This window comes from Mixophyes fleayi, chromosome 12 (genome assembly GCF_038048845.1).
Source record: "Mixophyes fleayi isolate aMixFle1 chromosome 12, aMixFle1.hap1, whole genome shotgun sequence".
In the NCBI taxonomy this organism is placed as follows: Eukaryota; Metazoa; Chordata; class Amphibia; order Anura; family Limnodynastidae; genus Mixophyes; species Mixophyes fleayi.
This window is the reverse complement of record NC_134413.1, coordinates 38,783,941-38,807,077: the sequence shown is the minus strand read 5'-3', so window position 1 is coordinate 38,807,077 and position 23,137 is coordinate 38,783,941. Positions and strand designations below refer to the sequence as shown.

The following is a 23,137-nucleotide window of genomic DNA, read 5'->3' as shown; positions in this document are numbered from 1 at the left end:
ATATACCGATGGAGGACAAAATAATAGTGTAGATTGTGATTTAGCTTACACATGTTTAAGTGGTTTGGATGTGTCTTTTTCCACATCTAACAGCAGCTGACAGGTGTGTCTGCAGTGAGACTAATAAACCAAAGGACTTGAAGAGAACTCCTATATAAAGACCAGGTGGGAGTGTCTCTTGTCCATCCAGCTAAGGTTGTGGGAGAAAGGTAATGTATTAAAGCCTTAGTTGTTATTATGCAGTGTGACCGATGCTGAACAAGTTGGCCAGTGACTAGGGAGATGGTCTCTGTTAACTTTGCATCAAGGTTACAAGAAAGTGAGTGGAATTATGTGTTATGAGCTAGTTTGCCATTCCGACAATAAAAGCAAAGTAAAAGCAAAAAGTTGTTGTGTGCACATCGTCCAAATTAGTGCTCATGTCACAAGTATTGTTAGACATACAGTTGCTTAAGAAGGCAAGTTTCCTCTTCCCAACTCGCGTAGACATTTACATGCAGGAAGTTGTCAGGGCCCTTGTGAATGTGGCCGCTGTAGGCTCAGGCGCTACGAGTTGAAGAGGTATAGGAGGGAAACACCAGGCTCTTATGGGAAGTTAGCCCAGGTGAGGCGTGATAGAAATGTATTACCTGGTCCGGCTATGCAGGAAATGTCACAAGATCATGACATAAAAGCGTATCTGGTGTCATTTGAGACAGTTGCAAAAAGAGCAAATTGGCCTCCTGAAGTTTGGGCTGATAGGCTGGCACCATATCTAACTGCCTCCAATTATCCTTTCTTAAATTCCGAGATACTGACTCACATTGGAGTTTTGGGGCCAGGCTGAGGCCACCGCTATCACGAGCGGCGCTACGACAAACAAAAAACACTGCCAGAGCACAATTAGCTGTTGCATAAGGTGAAGGTCCTTTGCATACATGAGACAACTGAGGAATATGAAAGAACTGTTCTGCCAGTCACCCTTAAAAACCAAACTGTTATGGTGGTGGCTGACATAGCGTTTAAGCTGAAGTATCCGCTTATTCTGGGGCGAGACTTCCCACTGTTTAAAGAGGACCTCTATGAGGCCTGACAAATCGACAACTGATTCAACAGTCGGAACCCAAGAAATCATAGCCAACCCAGACTGCTATCCTGTGAGTCATGGCAGGACTCCTATTAAAGTGTCAACATTCGGGGAAGACTTGACAACTGAAAGCAGTGCTGGTTGGTGACGTCACAGATGAGTCCTTAATTGTTTGGGAGACAGAAAGGGGTATCTTGCATATATTGAAAGAAGGGTGGGAGCCCCTGAGAGCCAAATCTGGTACAATTTAGAACCAAATGTATGAGAGGTTGAGAAAGATAGGGCCCATTGTATAACAACATGTAAAAGATGTTCAGGAATAGCAAAAGAGACGTTATTATAAAATTGCTGTAGTTCGATCTTTCAATACAAGGTACTGTTCCTGGTCCCAATCCAGGAAAGAGAACTTTCTGGCCATTGGCAAGGTCTGTAGGAGGTCCTAGAGCCTGTCGGCCCTATCCATTACAGGGTCCTTCAATTGGGGAGAAGGGAGGAACAAATACACTACGTCAATCTCCTTAAACCTTGGCATGAGAACCCCTCTCCTTGATTAGTGGTTACAGTCATTGAAAAGTCTGAAGTTCCCATAGAGTCAGCTTTATCTGTTAAGCAAAAACAGCAGACTGAAGAACTAATACACCAGATCAGGGATGTCTTTTCTCCCAATCCTGGCCAAACTACTTTAATTAAACACGACACCGGGAATTGTCGCGAAGCAGATGCTGTACAGTATTCCTGTAGCCAGACAGACCGAGGTGAGAAAGGAGATTGAGAAGATGGTCCAGCTGAATATGATTGAGTAATCCATTAGTGAGTGGAACAGTCCTATTGTGCTTGTCCCACATCCCAATGGGAGTATTCGGTTCTGCAATGACTTTAGGCGGTTAAACAAAGCATGCCAGTTCGATGTCTACCCTATGCCATGGCCACGGGTGGACGAACTGGTGGAAAATCTAGCTGGTAGAAATTATTTGACTACTCTTGACTTAACAAAGGGTTATTGGTAAGTTCCCAGGACTTCCTCACACAAGAAAATACTGCATTTTCCACCCCTGGTAGTGTCTCCCAGTATAAGGTTCTACCTTGTGTGATGCGTGGGGAACCTGCCACCTTTCAAAGCTCCATGAATAAATTGCTAGGACCTCATACAGCTGATGTAGCTGCTTACATAGTTAACATAGTGATTTATAGCCCAGGCTGAAAGTCACATCTGGTCAAAGTCAAGCTGGTCTTCGCTTCATTGAGGTCCGCAAGATTGACAGCTAATCCAGAAAAGTGTGCCATTGCTATGAGAGAAGCCAAATATTTGAGGTACATTGTGGGTCATGGGCAAATAAAATTTACTAGACAAGGTAGAAGCAGTCAAAAACTGGCCAAGACCGGAAAATAAATCACAGTTAAGAACCTTCCAAGGCTTAGTAGGTTACTACAGGTGGGTCACAAGCCATTTTGCCACTAGAGCTGCTCCACTTAGGGATGTGTTAAAGAAAAGTTGTACAGACTAGTTACTTTAGTCTGACTCTGCAGAAGCTGCTTGGTTAGATCTTCGCTTAGCCCTCTGTTCCTTTTCAGTGCTAAAAGCACCTGACTTTACCCGGTGGATCTTTCTCCAAACAAACACCTCAAGTGTTGGCCTAGGTGCAGTCTTGTCACAGGAAAATGATGAAATAGAGAATCCAGTCCTGTAACTAAGTGAGAAGTTACTTCCAAGGGAACAGAAATATACTACCGTGTAGAAGGAATGTCTCGCCACAGAAGCTCTGCACTATTATCATTTAGGTAGAGAATTCTTAATAATAACAGATACTGCACCATCGCGGTGGAGGTAAATGTCAAGTTAACCCGCTAGATCTTGGCATTGCAACCATTATTATTATTATCCTAGATTTGTAAGGCACCACAGTGCTCCACAGCACTGTACAGTAGGGAAAACAGGTCATAAAACAAGTACAGTCAAGTCCATAAATATTGGGACATTGACACAATTCTCATATTTTGGGCTCTATACACCACCACAATGGATTTGAAATGAAACAAACAACATATGCTTTAACTGCAGACTTTTAGCTTTAATTTGAGGGTATTTACATCCAAATCAGGTGAACGGTGTAGGAATTACAACGGTTTCTATATGTGCCTCCCACTTTTTAAGGGACCAAAAGTAATGGGATAATCGACTCAAAAGCTATTTCATGGACATGTGTGGGCTATTCCCTCGTTATTTCATCATCAATTAAGCAGGTAAAAGGTCTGGAGTTGATTCTAGGTGTGACATTTGCATTTGGAATCTGTTTCTGTCGACTCTCAATATGAGATCCAAAGAGCTGTCACTATCAGTGAGGCAAGCCATCATTAGGCTGAGAAATCAAAACAAACCCATCAGAGAGATAGCAAAAACATTAGGTGTTGCCAAATCAACTGTTTGGACCATTTTTAAAAAGAAAGAACGCCCTGAAGAGCTCAGCAACACCAAAAGACCCAGAAGAACATGGAACACAACTGTGGTGGATGACAGAAGAATTTTTTCCCTGGTGAAGAAAAACCCCTTTTACAACAGTTGGCCAAATCAAGAACACTCTCCAGGAGGTAAGTGTATATGTGTCAAAGTCAACAATCAAGAGAAGACTTCACAAGAGTGAATATAGAGGGTTCACCACAAGATGTAAACCATTTGTGAGCCACAAAAACAGGAAGACCAGATTAGAGTTTGGCAAACAACATCTAAAAAAGCCATTACAGTTCTGGAACAACATCCTATGGACAGATGAGACAAAGATCAACTTGTACCAGAGTGATGGTAAGAGAAGAGTATGGAGAAGGAAAGGAACTGCTCATGATCCTAAACATACCACCTCATCAGTGAAGCATGGTGGTGGTAGTGTCATGGCGTGGGCATGTATGGCTGCCAATGGAACTGGTTCCCTTGCATTTATTGATGATATGACTGCTGACAAAAGCAGCAGGATGAATTCTGAAATGTTTCAGGCAATATTATCTGCTCATATTCAGTCAATTGCTTCAGAACTGATTGGACGGCGCTTCACAGTGCAGATGGACAATGACCCAAAGCATACTGCAAAAGCAACTAAAGAGTTTTTTAAGGCTAACAAGTGGAATGTTATCCAATGGCCAAGTCAATCACCTGACCTGAATCCGTTTGAGCATGCATTTCACATTAGGAAGACAAAACTGAAGAGAAAATGCCCCAAGAACAAGCAGGAACCGAAGACATTTGCAGTAGAGGCCTGGCAGAGCATCACCAGGGATGAAACCCAGCATCTGGTGATGTCTATGCGTTCCAGACTTCAGGATGTAATTGACTGCAAAGGATTTGCAACAAAGTATTAAAATTTGAAAGTTTGATGTAGGATTGTTTAGTTTGTCCCATTACTTTTGGTCCCTTAAAAAGTGGGAATCACATATAGAAACCGTTGTAATTCCTACACAGTTCACCTGATTTGAATGTAAATTCCCTCAAATTAAAGCTGAAAGTCTGCAGTTAAAGCATATCTTGTTTGTTTCATTTCAAATCCATTGTGGTGGTGTATAGAGCCCAAAATATGAGAATTGTGTCGATGTCCCAATATTTATGGACTTGACTGTATATACAAGGCAAACAAAATAAATGCAGACATGAAAACGAAGGGTATCGAGGACCCTGCTCATTAGAGAGCTTACATTCTAAGTGGAATAGGGCACAGCTGAAACAAGAAGAGTGAGTGTGGCTTAGAGTGGAGATTGGGATAGCTGTGAGGGTGTATTAGTGTGAATAGTATCATCCCCAATAAGGTAAGCTTTAAAAAAGAGATAGGTTTTTAGAGAACTTCTAAAGATTTGAAGGCTGTGGGAAAGCCTGATTGAGCATGGTAGGGATATCCATAAGAGAGGAGCAGCACAGGAGAAGTCTTGTAGGCGGTAAGGGTGAGCAATTTGAATAGGATTCTGGAGGACACAGGGAGCCAGTGTAGGGATTTGCAAAGTAGTAAAGCAGATATGGAGCAGTGAAAGAGGAAGATCAGTCTTGCAGCAGCATTTAGGATGGATTGAAGTGTGGATATATGGGTGTCTGGAATGCCACATAGCAGGAGGTTGCAGTAGTCAAGACGGGAGATGATGAGAAAATGGATAAGAGTTTAAGAAGCATGTTGAGTAAGAAAAGTGGGCAAATTCTGGCAATGTTTTTAATGTAGAATCGAGAGAGTCTGGATGTGAGAAGTAAAGCAGAGGGTGTGACAAGGCAGTGGCTTGGGAGTGTGAGGAAATTTTGGTGTTATTGACAGTGAGGGAGATTTGAGGGGAGGTGGTGATTCTGGAAGCATGGAAGATAATAAGCTCTGTTTTGGATATCTTGAGCTTTAGGTAGCATTGGGAGATCCATGTGGTGAGAGCTGAAAGACAGTTGGTTACACGAAATAGTACAAAAGGGGAGAGTTCAGGGGAAGAGAAATAGATTTGGGTGTCATTAGCATAGCTGTGGCACTGGAGGCTGAATGAGCGAATTAGTGCCCGAAGAGAAGAGGTGTACAATGAAAAAAGTAAAGGGCCAAGAACAAAGCCATGTGGAACCCCAACAGATAATGGGAGTGGAAGGGAGGATGTGCCAGAGGTAGAAACGCCCTAAACGAGGTTTGACAGGTAGGAAGTGAACCAGCAAAGAATTGTGTCACAAAGGCTAATGGAGTGAAGGAAAGGGAGTGCTCAACAGTGTCAAAAGCAGCAGAGAGGTCCAGGAGAATGAGTAACCATTCAGATTTACAGTATACATTCTCTCTACACATCTACACAAAAATGCAGATGCATTGTCACAAAAATCAGCGCTCTTTTAAAGCCCGCACCACCCTTCTTGGTGACGCTAGGGTAACGGATATGTGACAAAGGAAGTGCTTTTCCAAAGAGAGAGGTTAGCTATTCAACTGGCAGTCTACATTTGTACAGTAGTACACCCAGTTTATAGATATACAGGTGGAGGGCGTATGTGTGACAAACTAATAGTATAGATTGTGATTGAACTTGAAAAAAGTAGAAAATAAATTATAAAGTCTTGCTCACACTCTGTAATATATTTTTTGCTTTGTCCATTATATTTCTAAATATTTTTTTCATTACTGGTGCTGTTCTGTTCCATTTAAAAAATAAAAAAATAAAAAAAATTATATATATATATAAATATATATATATATATATACATTCTCCACAACATCTCCGAATGTCTACTTCGGCCACTATATAAATAGATATGGAGAGGGAGAGAGCTACACACACACCACACAAAGTTACTCTACAGATGGACACACCTCCTTTTACTCTTGGCAGCTTTCATGGCTCTGTCATTGTCAGTCTCTAATAATTTAACTCACCCTTTCCAGCCTCTCCTCCCAGCCATTCTCTCTCCCTCTCTCGGAGCGGGCCGATTCCTGGGCTCTGATTGGCTGTTGTGGTCACGTGTGAGCACCCCCAGCTTTGCAGCAGACAGAGCCAGGACAGTGCTCCGCAGAAAATAGTGCAGCCCGGGACCTGGGAGTAGCGGTGACTCCTACAGAAGGTACAAATCTCGGGCTTCAGCGGAGCCCGGTTACCCGGATCTTCAGTCTCAAGTATCTGCTATATTACAGTAACTGGGCGGGAGAGACAGAGATACACCGAGATCCTCTGTCCTGGGTGAGTGTATCTATAACCTAAACACCTCTCCTGGAAGTGTATACGACTCCCCAGCCTTCTGCCTGCCCCTTCTGTACAGTACACTTTACCGATCTTGGTGTGCCCTGCACCCGCTGCCACACCTCTCTTGTCTCCACTTTGGCTCTTCAGTGCAGTTTTTGGCATAATGTACATTCAGACGGACAGCAGTGCAGCTATTCGGGAGGAATAACCTGGTACATAATGTAGCTATAATTTCTGACCGATTTATCGTTGCTCGCTCCACGAAATCGTATGGAAACCTGTATTGTTCTGTTACCTGATTACTCCGGGTAACTCAACAACTGTCCGTTTAGCGTACTCAATTGTTTTAGCTTTGGTCTATTTTTGTTATGTTGTCACTGCATAAAGAATTGCCTGTGAGATCGGAATGGCTTTATAGACATTTGTGTGTACTGTTATCGGGCCATCAGCCCTTTCAAAATCACAGCTGATTTTAACTCTCTTTTAAAGCTTTTGTAATGCACTTTAATTTTTTTTATATAGTATTAGCAGATGTTGAGTTAAATCTTTGGTGGTCCTCCCATAATGCTGTGTTAGAGGGCATTCCTTCTGGGTGGTCTGTGTGAATGCTTATTATGCTATGGATGGTTGGTATACATCACCTTTCTGCCCTGGCTTGGGTATTTTAACGTCCATTTTTCATGACTGGGTGATATGGGCTTGTTCCTTTTCTGTTACTGCTGGATGACCATACATATTGTCATGTCCACTACATTTTTTTTCTGCTTAAATGATGTAGATCACAGTATGGCCATGAGTTTATTGGCTTCAAAAATTTTCACTGTTCGGTTGAATGTTTTGAGAGAGATTTGTGGTACCATGTTCCAAATTGAGTGCAACATAAGAAAACTGATCTGAATATACTGCTGGAATCTAGTTCATAGATCACAGTATCTATCGTTTGCGTGTGGCAGTGTAAATATTATATATGAAGCACATTTTACCAGTGTAAGTAAACACTCTAAACATCCAGTTTTCCATAAGTCATTTATTAGTTGTTGGTAGACAGCTACTGCTCTGAATCTCATTTCAATATGGCTCATTTATTAATAAATTATTAATACATTTAGGGGTCCATTTACCAAGTTGCGATGAGCCAAAAATCTGGAGAAAACTGCTGTTTTCTTCAGAGAATGGCCATCACAGCTCTTCTTTCAATTTGATGAAATTGGTTAAAGCAGGAGAAATCTGATTTAACCTAACCTGCTTAACGCAGGTCACTTCAGTCCCCATATACATCTATGAGGAGGACTGCCATGTGATCCAATTTAAGAAGCTGTGTCTTTCACCACCAGCCTTAAAAACTAACCTCTTCTCAAGATGTCGTTGGCTTACCTTTTAATGTGAGACCTGTGGGAAAGTGCCTCTGTGTCAGGCGCCGGGGTCCCATCGCAATGCACATGCAAGATATGGGTGCTTATGCGCAGCAGCCACTAGGGTCAGATCATTAATTTGCCTGGGGGAGGGGGGGTGTTCGCCATTGCTCGACAGTGAGCGCTGGCTTCATAAATTCAAGCTGCAGGACATTTTGCATCGCTGTCGTATGCAGCGGTACAAAATTAATCTCTTAACTACTGCCCACTGGTCACCAATGCTAAATAGACCACTTAGATGCAAGTTGCACTAAAGCTGAAGTGATACTGGAAGGTGAGAAATGCACTATTTGCGTTCAACGGAGGTCATTATTGTAACCGCATATAATGATGCCTGCAAATTGCTTTGTATCTGCCCTACTGCTCCTATCCAGACCGCAAAGCACATTTAAAGGTGTTTGCCTACTATCTGATTTTTGGAGATACCTCTGCAAGCTAGAAGTGTACCAATGTATGCGTGCAGGTGGAAATATCTTAGGCTGTGCACTGTGGGAAAAGTCACAGCAAAGTACAACCTCCTTTAGACATAAATGAGGCTATACCGAACTGTCCACTTAGTGGATATCGGGGCTGTCAAAGAAACATAAAGTTGACGGCAGATAAGAACCGCATGAGCCAACTAGTCTGCCCAATGTTTAACCTATGGTAACCTCAAACCTTATTTGATCCTTTATCCTTTGTAAGGATATCCTTATGTCTACCCCAACATGTTTCAATTGCTCTACTGTATTCGCCTCAACCACCTCTGATGGGAGGCTATTCCACGTATACACTACCCTTTCTGTGAAGTATTTTTCCTCAACTTTCCTCTGATCCTGTCTTTATTACATATGGCTTTTTTGTGTTTGAAGTTTGTTTTTTGTATTTTTTACACTGGACAAAGTGTGCTTAGAAACATGCATCACTTTATAAGCATATGATGAGACCCAATCTTCACCAGCTAAGAGATTGATTGAAGTCTTTTTGTGGAGTTTATCTTTGCGACCTTCCGCAAAACAAGAAGACACCTAAAAATGCACCCTCTTTACCCCTTTGTTTCATTTCCATTCTGCTCCGCAAAACTAAATATCCTGTTTGAACTGCTCTGTACGTTGCTTCATCCAACCCCCCCCCTCTCATTGGCCTGTGCAGACCTCTCCTCTGCGAACACTGCCGCTTTGGCAGTCTGCAAACCTAGACACGTTAGTGTGGATGGAGGCACATAACGCCACCAAGGATGGTTTTGTACTTCATCTCAACCATTTTGAGCATTGGTGATCAGGTCCAAAGTGTAACTGCTTATTGGTTGGTGTGGTTCAGTGTACATGTTGTACCTAAGGACTATGTTTGTAAATGAGCCATGAAGTGTGGTAAAAGTTACACACATGTAGCCTGATGCTGAGGTAGGAGCAAAGCAAAGGAGCAAATTTGCACCTTGGCCAAACCATATTGCATTAGATGGGGAGGTAAATTTTAAAATGTAGAGACGTATTTATATTTGGGGTAGGGCATGTATTTTCTTTGCATGTGAAAAAAAAAAGTAAATGAAGTTTGTACCCCTTGCATTGTAACATGGTTTGTCCAGGTGCAAATTTGCTCCTTTTTCTTTGCTCCTAACTCAGCATCAGGACTTTGTTCGGAAACCTGAAACCCTTAAAGTAGTCTGTCAGGATGTAAAGATTTCCAAAATAAATTGAACCAAAATCTCCACATTTTAGCTCAGTCTATTCAAGTTCTATGATAAAAGTTTTACTTGCACTGTAGTCTGAAAGACAAATCTGTTGTATTTTGTAACTAGCTTTAACTGTTATTCTATCCATATATATATATATGTGTGTGTGTGTGTGTGTGTGTGTATATATATATATATATATATATATATATATATATATATATATATATATTTTAAAGGAACACTTAAAAGTATCAAAATTGGGTATACATTATGTATAAACATACAGTAGGTAGCATGTAGGTTGCCATGGTTGTTTTTCATTGTATGAATGCAGTTTTACATCAGATGCTAACGTTTCTTACTGAATTTTCTAAGATACTAAAGCTACCCACACATCCAGATTTTATCTGCCACATTGGATGTGCAGGCCTCGAGACAAACATCTTATACTAATGATCAATAGTATATCTTATACTGTCTAAATCCAATCTGGTTGCATCAGAAGTGATTCATCTATTTGGAATATCCTGTCTGCTCATGATTATATCAGCTTGTGTGTGCGGTCATCAGCTGACAGGTACAATTGGCTAACACAAGATTAAAGGCACTGGTTCCCGGCTCCAGAAATTTGGTGCATACTACATTATATAAATCCCACGCTATTCCCCTGTTTAGAGCCTTTCTTCACTACGTGTCTGACCACAATCTGTTTATTGGCAGAATACAGAGATAGTTGAGACCTAATCACCTAGCAGAGAATGCTCCCAGAGACTTCTTTTATCACATTAAAGAAAGAACATGCAAAGCAAGCCTAGCATGCCTTGGTCCAGAACTTGCATTTATGCCAGGAGCTGGGCTGAAGGCCCTTAGAGACTGACATATGCAATTTGTCTCAGAACCAAACACCTTCACATCTGCAGGAGGACTGGACTATTGTTGATTGATTACCATATTCCGTTCAATCGCCTTCCTACCAGACTCTCCACTGTAATTCATTTGCCACCACCAATTCCTATACCCCTGCCCTACTATTCTTTTTAAACCTCTATCCCATGTAATTTAATTCTTCTCCACCATTAGCCCTCCCCTATTTTTCTAGGATTCATTCTTTATTCCACATGTTTTTGTGGTTCTATACACTGCATTTGTTTGAACGCTGATTAATCTTCGCAAAGATGCCTGTTTAATAAGATCTGTAGGATGATGACAGCTTAAATCGCATATTTAACTGGTATGTACCTCTTCTTTGAAGTAAGTTGTATACCGCTATATTACAGATTGATGCCATTACTAAAACCCACAGAGAACACTAGCCTGTGTTTTCTTTTTTTTTTTGTAATTTCTGGTGTTAGTTTTGGACTGGACATTTTCCTAAAGCAGATAAATATTTTATTGGCCCCATCTTCATAGCATCCAGATATATCACAAGCCTGGAGACTGAATTTTGTTAGAGTATGGAAGACTAATAGCTCTTGATGGAATACCCCTGTAGATGCAGCTGACAAAATGCGCTGTGTTACCTTGAATAGGGCGTACATCGGGAAAAGGCTGGGGCTGGCAACAAATGCTCACCTATGGTACTGTTGAAATATTTAGTATAATCTTGCTACAAAAGAGGTTAAGCACTGTGATAAAGATGTACATATGTACACAGTACAGCAAAAGGAATCTTGAAAATAACTTCAACCAAAACTAAATATTTTGTTTATTGGTAGAATTCATGGGTTTAAATTGTAAAGTAAATCATCATCATTTATTTATATAGTGCCAACATATTCTGTAGTGCTTTACAATTGGGGACAAACATAGTAAACTAATAAACAAACTGGGTAAAACAGACAAAGAGGTGAGAAGGCCCTGTTCGCAAGCTTATAATCTATGGGACAATGGGAGTTTGACACATGAGGCTAAGGCTAAGTCTACATTTTGCATTTTGGCCCAGCCAAGTTGCAAAGGTAAAAGTGACTCATAGGCTAAATGATCCTGTCACACAACAATGTTAGTCAGGGGGTAGTTGTCTTGTGTGAAATTGTGTAATGGGTTGTAATATGCTAATGTAGTGAGGTTAAGAGGGTGGTTGAGGAATATTATAAGCTTGTCTGGAGAGGCGGGTTTTCAGAGAACGCTTGAAAGTTTGTAGACCAGAGGAGAGTCCTATTGTGCGAGGGAGAGAATTCCATAGAGTGGGTGCAGCACGAAAAAAGTCCTGTAACCGGGAATGGGAGGATGTAATGAGGGTGGATGAGAGACGCAGATCTTGTGCAGAATGAAGTTGCCGAGTTGGGAAATATTTTGTGACAAGAGAGGAGATGTATGTTGGTGCAGTTTTGTTGATGGCCTTGTAGGTTAGTAAAAGTATTTTATATTGGATTTGGTAGAAAACAGGCAAACAGTGTAGACATACAGAGGAATACAGATTTGCAAGGAAAATCAGTCTTGACGCAGCGTGCAAAATAGATTGTAGGGGTTTGAGTCTGTTTTGGGGAAGACCAGTAAGGAGGGAATTGCAATAGTCAATGCGGGCGATAAGTGCATGAATTAAGGTTTTTGCAGTGTCTTGCGTGAGATATGTGCGAATTCTGGAAATGTTCTTTAAATCCCTATATAACTCGCATGTTCCATTGCTAGATCTGCTGATTCCCCCAGTGGCTGTAATGGTGACTTGTTTCTGCCCTCTAAACCCAGTGTTCCTTTAAAGTGCACCCAGTGCTAGCAGTGTTTTTGTGATCTAAGCCAGTATGTATGAGCATGCAGCCTGTCAATCCAATGGAAACTAATGACATAACTGAGAGATGTGTGCCTCTTGTTTTATGAATATGTGTTAGATCGATATGGTTGGAAAAAGAAAAAAGTCAGCAGTTAAATAGTTTACTGAATGGTCTTTTTAAAAAGTTAGTATTCCATACCAATCTATTTCTTATATACTGGTTAAATTTCATCATGTTCTATAGTAACTTGTCTTTTGCCAGTTCACGTTTTGTTAGGCAGACTGTAAGGAACTGAGCTTGTTAATAGTGTGTTGTTAGTGGTTCAGCGTTACAGCAAGAGTGGGAAGCACTATTGGAAGCACAGACTTATTGCTGAAGTGACATGATTCTCGCTGTCACAATGTTGCTAATTGTTCTGCTCAATTTCTGCCTACATGGGCCAGCCTCTGTGCCCACGCTGGATCCAAGCTTGTTGCACCCGCTCTGGTAGAATAAACGGAAGACATCTGCCTACAGATTGCTAATATGAGCTTATACCTGCCTAATTACCACAATTAGCATTTTTACAGCTCATCTAGCTTTTCCTGCTGGGTTAACTCTGCTGATGTTTCGGCACAAACCTCTGTGTGATCAGCACGTGTCCTAGGCAGAGAGTTAATTTTCATTCCTTTCTGCTGTGTAATCCAAGAGGAATCAATGAATTCATCCAGTCTATGCCGAAGAACCCATAGGACGCACGTCTCTAACCTTGTGCTGCGTTACACTGTGTAAACAGGTTTAGGAAGAAGTGAATGAGTTGAGTGATTACACATATTATCTATACCTGTTTAATTAAGGTGTGGGAAATCCGGGTGCCATGGTTCATTGTTTGCCAGTTTTAGGAAGAGTGTTTTTGTTTTTCTCACCCCTCCTCCTCTAAATAATTGGAAATGTTTTTGTTATGGGTGTTGTATACTGGCACGGTGGTTTCTCAATATGGTACCAAAGACATGTCAAAAGGGTACTTCTACCTGTTATATTTAACTCCAAGTAACACTGAAGAACAGGTTATATAGAAAAGTAATAAATAGTAAAAAAAAAAATGTTTAATTTTGTACTTATTTGCCAGGAAAGGCATATACAGAAAAATTAAAAAGGTAAAGGTATTTTTTTTTTTTGCCATTAAAAGACATATGGAAATATTTTATCGTCATTTATGTACGATAGGGGGTAGTTTACAATATTTATTATCAAAAGGAGATATGCAGTAAAAGAAATTTGAGAAATGTTGCTCTATATCAGGCCTGTCCAACCTGCGGCCCTCCAGATGTTGTGAAACTACAAGTCCCAGCATGCCCTTCCAGCTGTCAACAGGTTGTCTACTGGCAAAGTATGCTGGGGCTTGTAGTTTCACAACACCTGGAGGGCTGCAGGTTGGACAGGCCTGCTCTATATCTAGCTTAATTGTGTCAATAGAACAGGATAGATCAGCAGGTAAAGCTGGGTACACACTACAGAAATTTCAACCAACTTTTTATGCCGAGCGATTTTACATGCAATCGATGGTCCGATCGCTCGGTCCATGGACTGCATACACACTAGCCTTGTTTAGGACGATAAAGGGAAGAGCGGACGTCCCTTTAGCGACTTTTTACAGCCATGTTGTCGTGAGCAATGACTGCAATTCCGTACTCTGTTGTGGATCGGTCGGAAGTTTATATACACTACACAGCGGAAACGACATTGGAGCGAAAATATTAAACGGTACGACCAACCAAATGAGGCGACAATCGTCCATTTGGGCAGACTTTCGACCTTCGTGTCACTGCACACACTGACCCGACTTTTGAACGAGCGGTCGTATGTCGGCTGTTTGAGCCGATTATTGGACGAAAACAGTGTAGTGTGTACCCAGCTTAAGTATCTGCTGCTGAGCAAGACTCATGTACAGATACTAGGGGTTATTTACTAAAATAGGTATAAATGTACAATGACAGAGAATCCAATCAGATATTTGTGTTGGTTAGTCTGATGTAAGCTACTTATGACGTGCAGTGACTCCAAATCAGTCTTTTAAATACATTGGTATATAGAACTTTCTTAAAGCATAGAGCACATTTCTATGTGTTTTTCCTTTTATGTGTGGTTCTGTTCAAACTATATCTGCATTGTGCCTGTCAGAACTCTGTTTCTACAACATCATTTTTATCTATTACCTGTGTCAGGAGGTGGCTGCATGAACAGATGTATTGCTCCCAGTCTGGGGTGGAAACCATCCTTCTTGCAGATGTTGATGAATGCTTCCTACCTAAGGGAAGATTGTGTCTGCAAGGATAGATCTGCTTGTTACCTGTTTATTGCAGTATAGCAACTTGAGTAAAGCCTTGCACTGAACAGAAATGGGCAGCAAACTTAAGTCATTAAAACAATGGACATATCATGGACAGTGACTGGTAGCTTGAAGAGGCAAGTAAAAATTATTGGGCTTATAAAATTATTGTATTACTGCGCTTTTGAGTGCTAGTTAATTATATATGTGGGGTACTGAGCTATATTATTTCCATGCTAGGTTTATAGACAGATGTCTTTCTCATATGGTAAAAAGCCAAGTTAAAAATTAATCATTTTTATTCAGTATTGTGCAGTATATTATATATTAACCCCCTAGATATAGAACATTAGGTACCATGGAGCATATAATTAAGGCAGGAGGGCAGAGATAGGTTTGTGTAGTTTTGAATTCCTATACTTTACATAACATGAATCACACAGACAGCACTACTTCTCATTTTCTCTGTCCCTGCTTGTGAGATAAATGACCATAATAAGAAAAAAATATCTTCTGCAGAAGTCATTTTAATTAAAATACCGACCATATCCCTTGATAATAGAAAGAGTTGGCTGCAAGACCGTTATAATGCGCTCATTTGTAAGTTTGTGGTGGTAGGGGGACGGATCATGTTGGTCTGCTCCCTATGATCGGTTTTGGGTAGCTGAAATGCCTCATCCCCTTCCCTGTGCTTGGTTCGCAGCCAGTAACCTCTAGGTACTGCCATTAGCCAGTTCCTGGCTGTGGTCGTAGTCCTGCCTGAAAGGACTTTGTGCAGGAGTCATCACAAAAAGCTGCCTACTCAGTAGTTCTGGCATGAGGATGCCTGTTGGCTTATTTGACTTGGAGAGAGAGGTCTTACAATGGAAAGTGGCAGCACCCTGCTCACATGGAGGCAGACCCTGCCGGAGGTTCTGTGTGCAGAGCTTATTGTGGCTAATAGCAGCGACCTGCTCACATGGAGGCAGACACTCTGCCAGTGGTTCTGTGTACAGAGCTTATTGTGGCTAATAGCAGCGACCTGCTCACCTGGAGGCAGACCCTGCCAGAGGTTCTATGTGCAGAGCTTATTGTGGCTAATAGCAGCGACCTGCTCACCTGGAGGCAGACCCTGCCGGAGGTTCTGTGTGCAGAGCTTATTGTGGCTAATAGCAGCGACCTGCTCACCTGGAGGCAGACCCTGCCGGAGGTTCTGTGTGCAGAGCTTATTGTGGCTAATAGCAGCGACCTGCTGCGAGAGGAATCTTTGTCAAAATGAAAAAAGAGCCGATGACTGCAAAATATTTTCTCCTAGAGCAAACAGTGTAGTAGATGGGATGAACTGTTTTATGGCTGTTGATCTCTTCCCCCTTTAGTTCTCTACTAAGTTCTATGCTATTTGCAGTCTTATTTTTTTCCTACCCATCATGTGCCCATGATGGCAAATTATATAGCCAATGTATTATCTCTTTCATATCTAGCGTTTTCAGGAGGTCATCATGGTTTTGGTGTCTGTGTCATAGAAAGTTCCATATAGGGTTTGGGTGCATGACTGTCTTATGCATTGTGTCCATTTTGGTATGAATGGAAAGTGTAATTAGGTTTTTTGGATGGTGAACACCTCTCTGTATTGCTTGAATTGTTAGAATTGTGTGGATTTTTTTTTTTATAGTGTTAATTATTGGCATACATGTGGTAAAGATGTTAATAAGGATTTTGTAGTTACAACCACTGAAGGGTTATCGAAGGGGTCTTGGTCAGCACAGGTCAATGACTTGTGAGTTATTGTTGCTTTTTCTCTTTTTGCCTGAAATTTGTTGATCTTTTGTTGTCTTTCTGAATGTTTGCATTTTTCTTGACTTTTTTTTTTTTCTTGGTGGTTTGGGCACATTGGTGCGTTATTCAACAACGGCAAGTTTAACCTTATGTTGGATGGCAAGTGCCAGATTTGTATTCTCAGGTCACAAACTGGTTATGTGGGCAAATGTTTTTGTTCATTGTGTTTTGTTTAGGTAGTTGTTCAATAATTGGAGAATGATTCAACATATTTGTTTAAAGAGCGTGGTGCTCACCTTAACTTAAGGTGAGATAGATATTTGGTATGTTGATGGTGAGCAAAGAAATCTTGAAAGGTTTGCAGGAGGTTGCAGGTATAAGGTATCAAAATGGCTCACTGTAGTAGTGGTGTTTATGGCTGATTGCAATTTTTCATGTAATATTTTTCAGCTCTGGTAATATAGTATAATGTTTTTCATCTTGAGGTTGGTCCCAAAAGGACTGTTTGTCTTCCTTTTCTGTTTACAACGCTTGTTATTACCTGCTGATACATTTAGAGGTCATCTACAATAAAATTGCCAACGTGATCCATTAATTGCATTGTTGTGTTGAATGTATATTGTATTGTGTAAAATAAACTGCGGTGGCCATTTACAGCCCCTTCCCACACACACACTTGTCTTGGTGTACCATCATGTTAATGCAAATATCTAATCAGCCAATCATGTGGCAGCAACACCATACATAAAACATGCAAACATGGTCAAGAGGTTCAATTGTTGTTCAGACTAAACGCCAGAATGGTGAAGAAATGTGATCTAAGGACTTTGACTGCAAAATGATTGTTGGTACCAGACGGGCTGGTTTGATTATCTCAGAAGCTGCTGATCTCTTGGAATCATCATGCACAACAGCCTCTGGAGTTTAGAGAACATGAGGCTCAAAGCAAAAAACATCAAGTGAGCAGCAGATCTGTGGATGAAAATGAATTTGAGATGTCAGAAGAGAATTGCCAGACTGATGCAAGCTTACAGAAATTAACTCAATAACTATGCGTTACAACTGTGATATGCAGAAGAGCTTCTCTGAACACACAGCGCATTGAACTTTGAAGTTGATGGGCAGGAGACCACTCTGAGTTCTGTTCCTTTCAGCCAAGGACAGGAAATTGAGGTTACCGTGACCACAGACTCTCCAAATGTGGGCAGTTGAAAATTGGAAAAAAAAAGTGGCATGGTCTGACAAATCTCAATTTCTGCTGCAACCTGGAAATGGAGTCAGAATTTGGAATAGGAAACTTAAATCCTTTGATCCATCCTGCCTTGTGTCAACAGTACCAGCTGCTGGTGGTATAATGGTATAGATAATCCTTTAAATGCTACTGCCTAACTGAGTGCTGATCACGTGCATCCCTTTTTAGGGTCACAGTCAACCCATCTTCTAATGACCACTTCCAAGCAGGATAACATGCCATGTCACAAAGTCGCATCATCTGAAGCTGGTTCCAAAATGAGTTCAATGTACTCCAATGACCTCCACAGCCAGTAGATCTCAATCCAGTAGAGGACATTTGGAATGTGGTGGAACTTGAAATATGCAGCAATGTGCAGCCGACAAGTCGATAGCAACTGCATGATGCTGTCATTTCATCATGGTCCAGAATCTCTAAGGAATGTTTCCAGCACCTAGTTGAATCAATGCCACAATATTTTAGGCTGAATTATTTATCCACTAACTACTGTATCTCAGCAGTACTTCACAGTATATATTCGTTATAAATAACTAATACTCACAACATATGTATGTATTTAACTGTTAACACAGAAAGGCTTGTATTCACAGTTCACACATATCATAACGTTGTTCAACATAACATAGTATATCAATATACAATTATCCCTAGGTTCACCACCATTATTCCTTACACTATCCTAGCTTTACATATGTATCCTTCATAAGAATCGGTATTTATAATATTGATTTAACTATCTCAGATATCGGACAATAGCTACACAGTTATATGTATATAAATAGTTAAATCCACACTACAAACACACACATACCTTTACATGTTTATATTATCAATCATACTTATCTAATCCTTGTATCCACTTCTTAGTCTGCAGTGTAGGGAATGTTCTTGTAGTATAGAATTCTTTCCTGTAGCTTAGTGTAGGTTTTCTGTAGATCTTTGCTGTAGTACAGTATAATATGTATATATTCTGTAATGTAGTGTATATATAATATACCTTTTCTGTAGTTTAGTGTGTCCCTAGTGTAGTATAATATGTGTATTTTCTGTATAATCTATATAATTTCTGTAGTGTAGTGTGTCCTATATGTTTTCTTTAGTGTAGTGTGGCCCTAGTGTAGTGCCGTGTAATGTAATGCTCGTTGACCAGGGGCAGCAGGCAGCAAGAGAGAGGGGTCGTCCCGGGTCTGGCCTTTTATAGTCCAGACCCGGAAACTCCCAGCCTCCCCAGCAGCAGCATGTGTGTGTGAATAAACACACACGTGGAGCTTCTTGTGTCCAGGGGTGATGATGTCATCATCCCTGTCTGTTCTTCCCACTGTGTATGTGTCCAACAGTAAAAAGCAAGTGACTCTCCCAGAGTCCCAACACCCTCCTTTGTCTCTGGTCACTTTCAGATAACAGCTTTGATACCTGAGTTGTGTATGGGGTTTTACAAACACATGCAAAATAACTAATGTTGCCATGTGGCTGGGAGGAGGGAAGATACTTTGAACAATGCATGAAATGGCTTGAGAATCATATCATAGGAGAAGATTCTTCAACACACACCCATATATAGAGTGGTGGAATTGGCGATAAGGAAAATATAAATTAATTTTAGCCCAAATTTTAGATGTTTTTTAATACTAATTTTATTTTTATGTTGTTGAACATTCTTATTATAGCTTTAGCTCCCTTACCCCATCGTCAGTGATTTTTTTTTTACATTTAACTGAGTTGCAGTGAAAATATTTGTTAATGGTACTATCATTAATTGTCTGCTACATCAGTGGTTCTTAAACCTGTAGTTGGGTCTCACTAACAGTGCCTGTTTTGTTCATCTCTTTATAGGAGGACAGTAGGATTTAATCACAAAGTCTCACTTATATATTGTCATAAAATTATAACCACCAGTCACCTTATGAAAAGATGCACAACTGTTGGGAAGTTTCTGAGGAGAAGTTTGAGAATCAATGGTGTCGGCCTATCCTCACAAATGCACATTTAGTTGGCAAATTTGATGATTTTGCAGCATGGTGACTGATCAGTTGACCAATATGAATGTTTAGATCCGAAAACCTGGTTGGTCAATTTTGTGTGTGTGTGAGAGCGAGAAGGGGTACAACTGCCAAAAAATGCCTTATTTTTGTCTCTTGAAATCCTGACACTGTCCAATCACTGAATATTCAGATCTGTGCAGTTTGGCCATGTTCTGGTTGTAAATGAGTACACATCTCCTCGGGTTTCTTAAATAGTCTTTCTGATGATTTTACAAAAATACAAACAATAAAACAAGTATGCAATTTCCAAAATCGTTTATAAAGTGTTTATTTCAAAATGACAGCATTTTTCAATAACATCCTTGCATGATAAAGCAATAAAGAACATTTGTATGACAAACTTGTGTTTCTAAAGGATTCCTTTTTTGTTATACAATTATCTATTTTACATGAAAAATAAATTGACAATGGGAAGGAAGCAAATAATAAAAAAAAAAAATGAAAGGAATATCATGGTGAGGACAAGGAAATGGAAAAGTGTACTCCCCAGTAAAATCTATGAGAAGAGAGAGAGAATAATAAAGCACAATATTTGAGCCCATTGTGAGACATTAGTTATGCTTAGCAAGTGTAAAAGTATAATTATCTACAAATTCAAATATTCTAGTGGAGTGGGCTATACATCTTGGAATAATCAAATTAGGGGTCCCAGATTGAATTTAATTATTCACTTTGTCAAGTAATTGAAAGTATTTTTGTCCATTAAGGTTATGAACCGGATTCTATTTACAACATTTCAAAAAGTATGGCTAAGATATAGATATATATATATATATATATATATATATATATATATATATATATATATATATATATATATATATATATATATATATATATATATATATATGGAATACAGTATCTCTCAAACAGAAAAACAAATGATCAACATGTTAAACCATCTATATAATCGTTAACAAATTAGGTATAGAATTTGTCTTTTGGAGCAATGGGAATAAAAGCAGGAAGCCCTAAGGGGAAAGTCCGATTTCTAATAAACTCTGATTTCTAACTCCGAATAAAGGTAATTGGATGGGATGAGCACTCAAACTTTGAGAGAGGGGAGTAGGGGAAGGTATAATCTATCTAATCTGACATCTATCGTAGTTAAAGCCCCTTGCCATGAGTATCTTGTCCTTTCTGTGTTATAGCTTTTAATCTAAGGAAAGAAAAATAAATGATTAGATCCTGATTGTGGCATAAACATTAACTAATTTAAGAAGGAGATTATTCAATGTAGCTGAAAGTATAGAACCACCCCCCACCAATAACCATGTCTGGTTTAAAATTAATTATTAGTAGTACGAATAGCTACACCTGTCTTATTTGTTTTGTGTGGATTAAAGGTAGCAGAATACATCCTAGAGTACAGTTCAAGTTTTTTTCTTTTGCATGAAAAGTAAGTCTGCTATAGAAACACAACATCTCCTACCAACTGGCTTAAAGGAAAAACTATTTTTTGAGAACGGTTTAGACCCTTAATATTAAAGATAACTAACTTCAGAGATATTAATGAGGAAGCATAAGTTTACTTCTATTTAACAGGCTGACATGTCACATAGGCTGAGAAACCTGTCTTGGTGGAATTATTATTGCACATTTTAGGCTAGTAGCATCTGTATTTAGCAGCAGATGCCTTGCACGTTAATGCTGATAGGCTTGTTGAAGAACAAAGTTGTAGCCTTGGAGCAGCAGCTGAGAATTTAATTGACATCACAGTTGCCCATGCGGGAATAGTAATTAGTCTGCTGTCTATGGCTTCATTAGACACAGTGGATGAGAGAATTTTGGAAGATTACTGGAATATAGGTGGCTGTTGAAGAGATTGTTTCCAGATGTAGGTGTTGCAGCATTTTTCAAATAGAATATGTACTTTTTTTGTGACATAGGGTAAGTTCCCCCACCCCTCCCCTTGTTGTTTTGTTTGTTACTGTTTGAGATTTAATTGCCTAAGTACTAAAAGAGGTTACGGAATACATGCATACTTTATTGGAAATGATGCATTTATTCACAACCATTTGAAACGTATATTTACTTTTCATACTTGCATACAAATGTCAAAAAGTCTTTTAGGACTGATGCTTCCTAGGTGACCCATTATTTTGATCATATCTCTCCTTTTACTAATCTAGGTGAGGTTCCATCTAAAACCTATGCACAATGTCTGCTAAAGCTACCATTAGCAAGGAGGTGTTCTCACCCCAGGATGAGAGGATGCTGGGGGCTGTGCTGGTCAAACGAAGGAGCAAGAAAAAAATCCCATTCCTTGCAACAGGAGGGCAAGGGGAATACCGCACCTACATCTGCATATCAGGTACCACTTTTTTGAGGAAGTGCACATTCACTGCAAACCTCTCTGTGTTATCCGTGCCAAAATTAGAACCCATCAGCAAGACACCTCAGTAAAGGCTAATATCTGAAAAAATCTATATGAAAAAAGTTTAGACCCAATATTGCAGCATGAGTTTGTGGTACTGTGTCCATCTAAATCAAAATGTGGTCTAATCTGAATACACTTTAATGGGACTAGCCAATGAGGTGTTTTTTGTTTTTTCTTCCATACACAAGGCAATTTTGTTCCAATTGACCAATAAAATTGGGGACTATGTGACTAGCTTTTCCCTTGCAGACAAATGTACAATGTTTGTACAGGTGTCAATCAATTTTATGTACAGCGAGTATTTTAGGATTAAAAGTTAGGTTTTTGTTACAGAATTTACAAGTACAGAATGAGTTAGCTTTACTTGCAAATTAGGGTACGCTATTGCGAGAAAAATTCGTATTCTGGGTCATGAATTATATATTAAGTAAAATTATTACTACAAATTGTCTTCTTCCTGTACACAGTAAGTTATTGAAAATTGCCTTAACTAGGATTATTATCATGATTATTAGTTGCCCAAAACCTATTTCTGATGACTGTAAATCTTGTATCAATTTGCTTCACTTTTAAATCTGATTTTTGTATAAAACATTTTCTTTAATCACACCTTATTTCTGCAGACCATTGCTTTCAGAGAAGCTTTCCTCACAAATCTCTCCTTCTTAATTATGCAAGTAGACTGTTCATTGGTTTTCAGAGTAGGTGCACTTGCCCTGTTCCTCATGTTTTACACATCTGCCCCTTTCTCACATAGATTATAAGCTCTTCAGGGGAGGGATCTCATTCGGTTTCAGGATTTCTTATCACTTACTGTATTCAAATTTGTTATACCCCATTCATACTGCACCAAAATCCTGGGTTTTTCCCGGGTCGAGCTCAAACGACCCGGGTCTTGG

General features: G+C 39.9%; 1 protein-coding gene across 2 annotated transcripts in view; it reads left to right on the top strand.

The window, feature by feature from the left end:
* The first annotated feature begins 6,404 nt into the window (after positions 1-6,404).
* Positions 6,405-23,137, top strand: part of STXBP6 (syntaxin binding protein 6) — a 57,137-nt gene continuing 40,404 nt past the window's right edge. Inside the window, exons 1-2 of one of the 2 annotated variants that reach the window (XM_075193369.1) lie at positions 6,405-6,608; positions 21,991-22,172. In XM_075193369.1, coding sequence (XP_075049470.1) covers positions 22,019-22,172 — 154 coding nt within the window. In that variant the 5' untranslated portion in view covers positions 6,405-6,608; positions 21,991-22,018. Of the gene's footprint in view, positions 6,725-21,990; positions 22,173-23,137 lie in introns of both variants that reach the window. The other variant, XM_075193368.1, reaches the window with a different exon arrangement.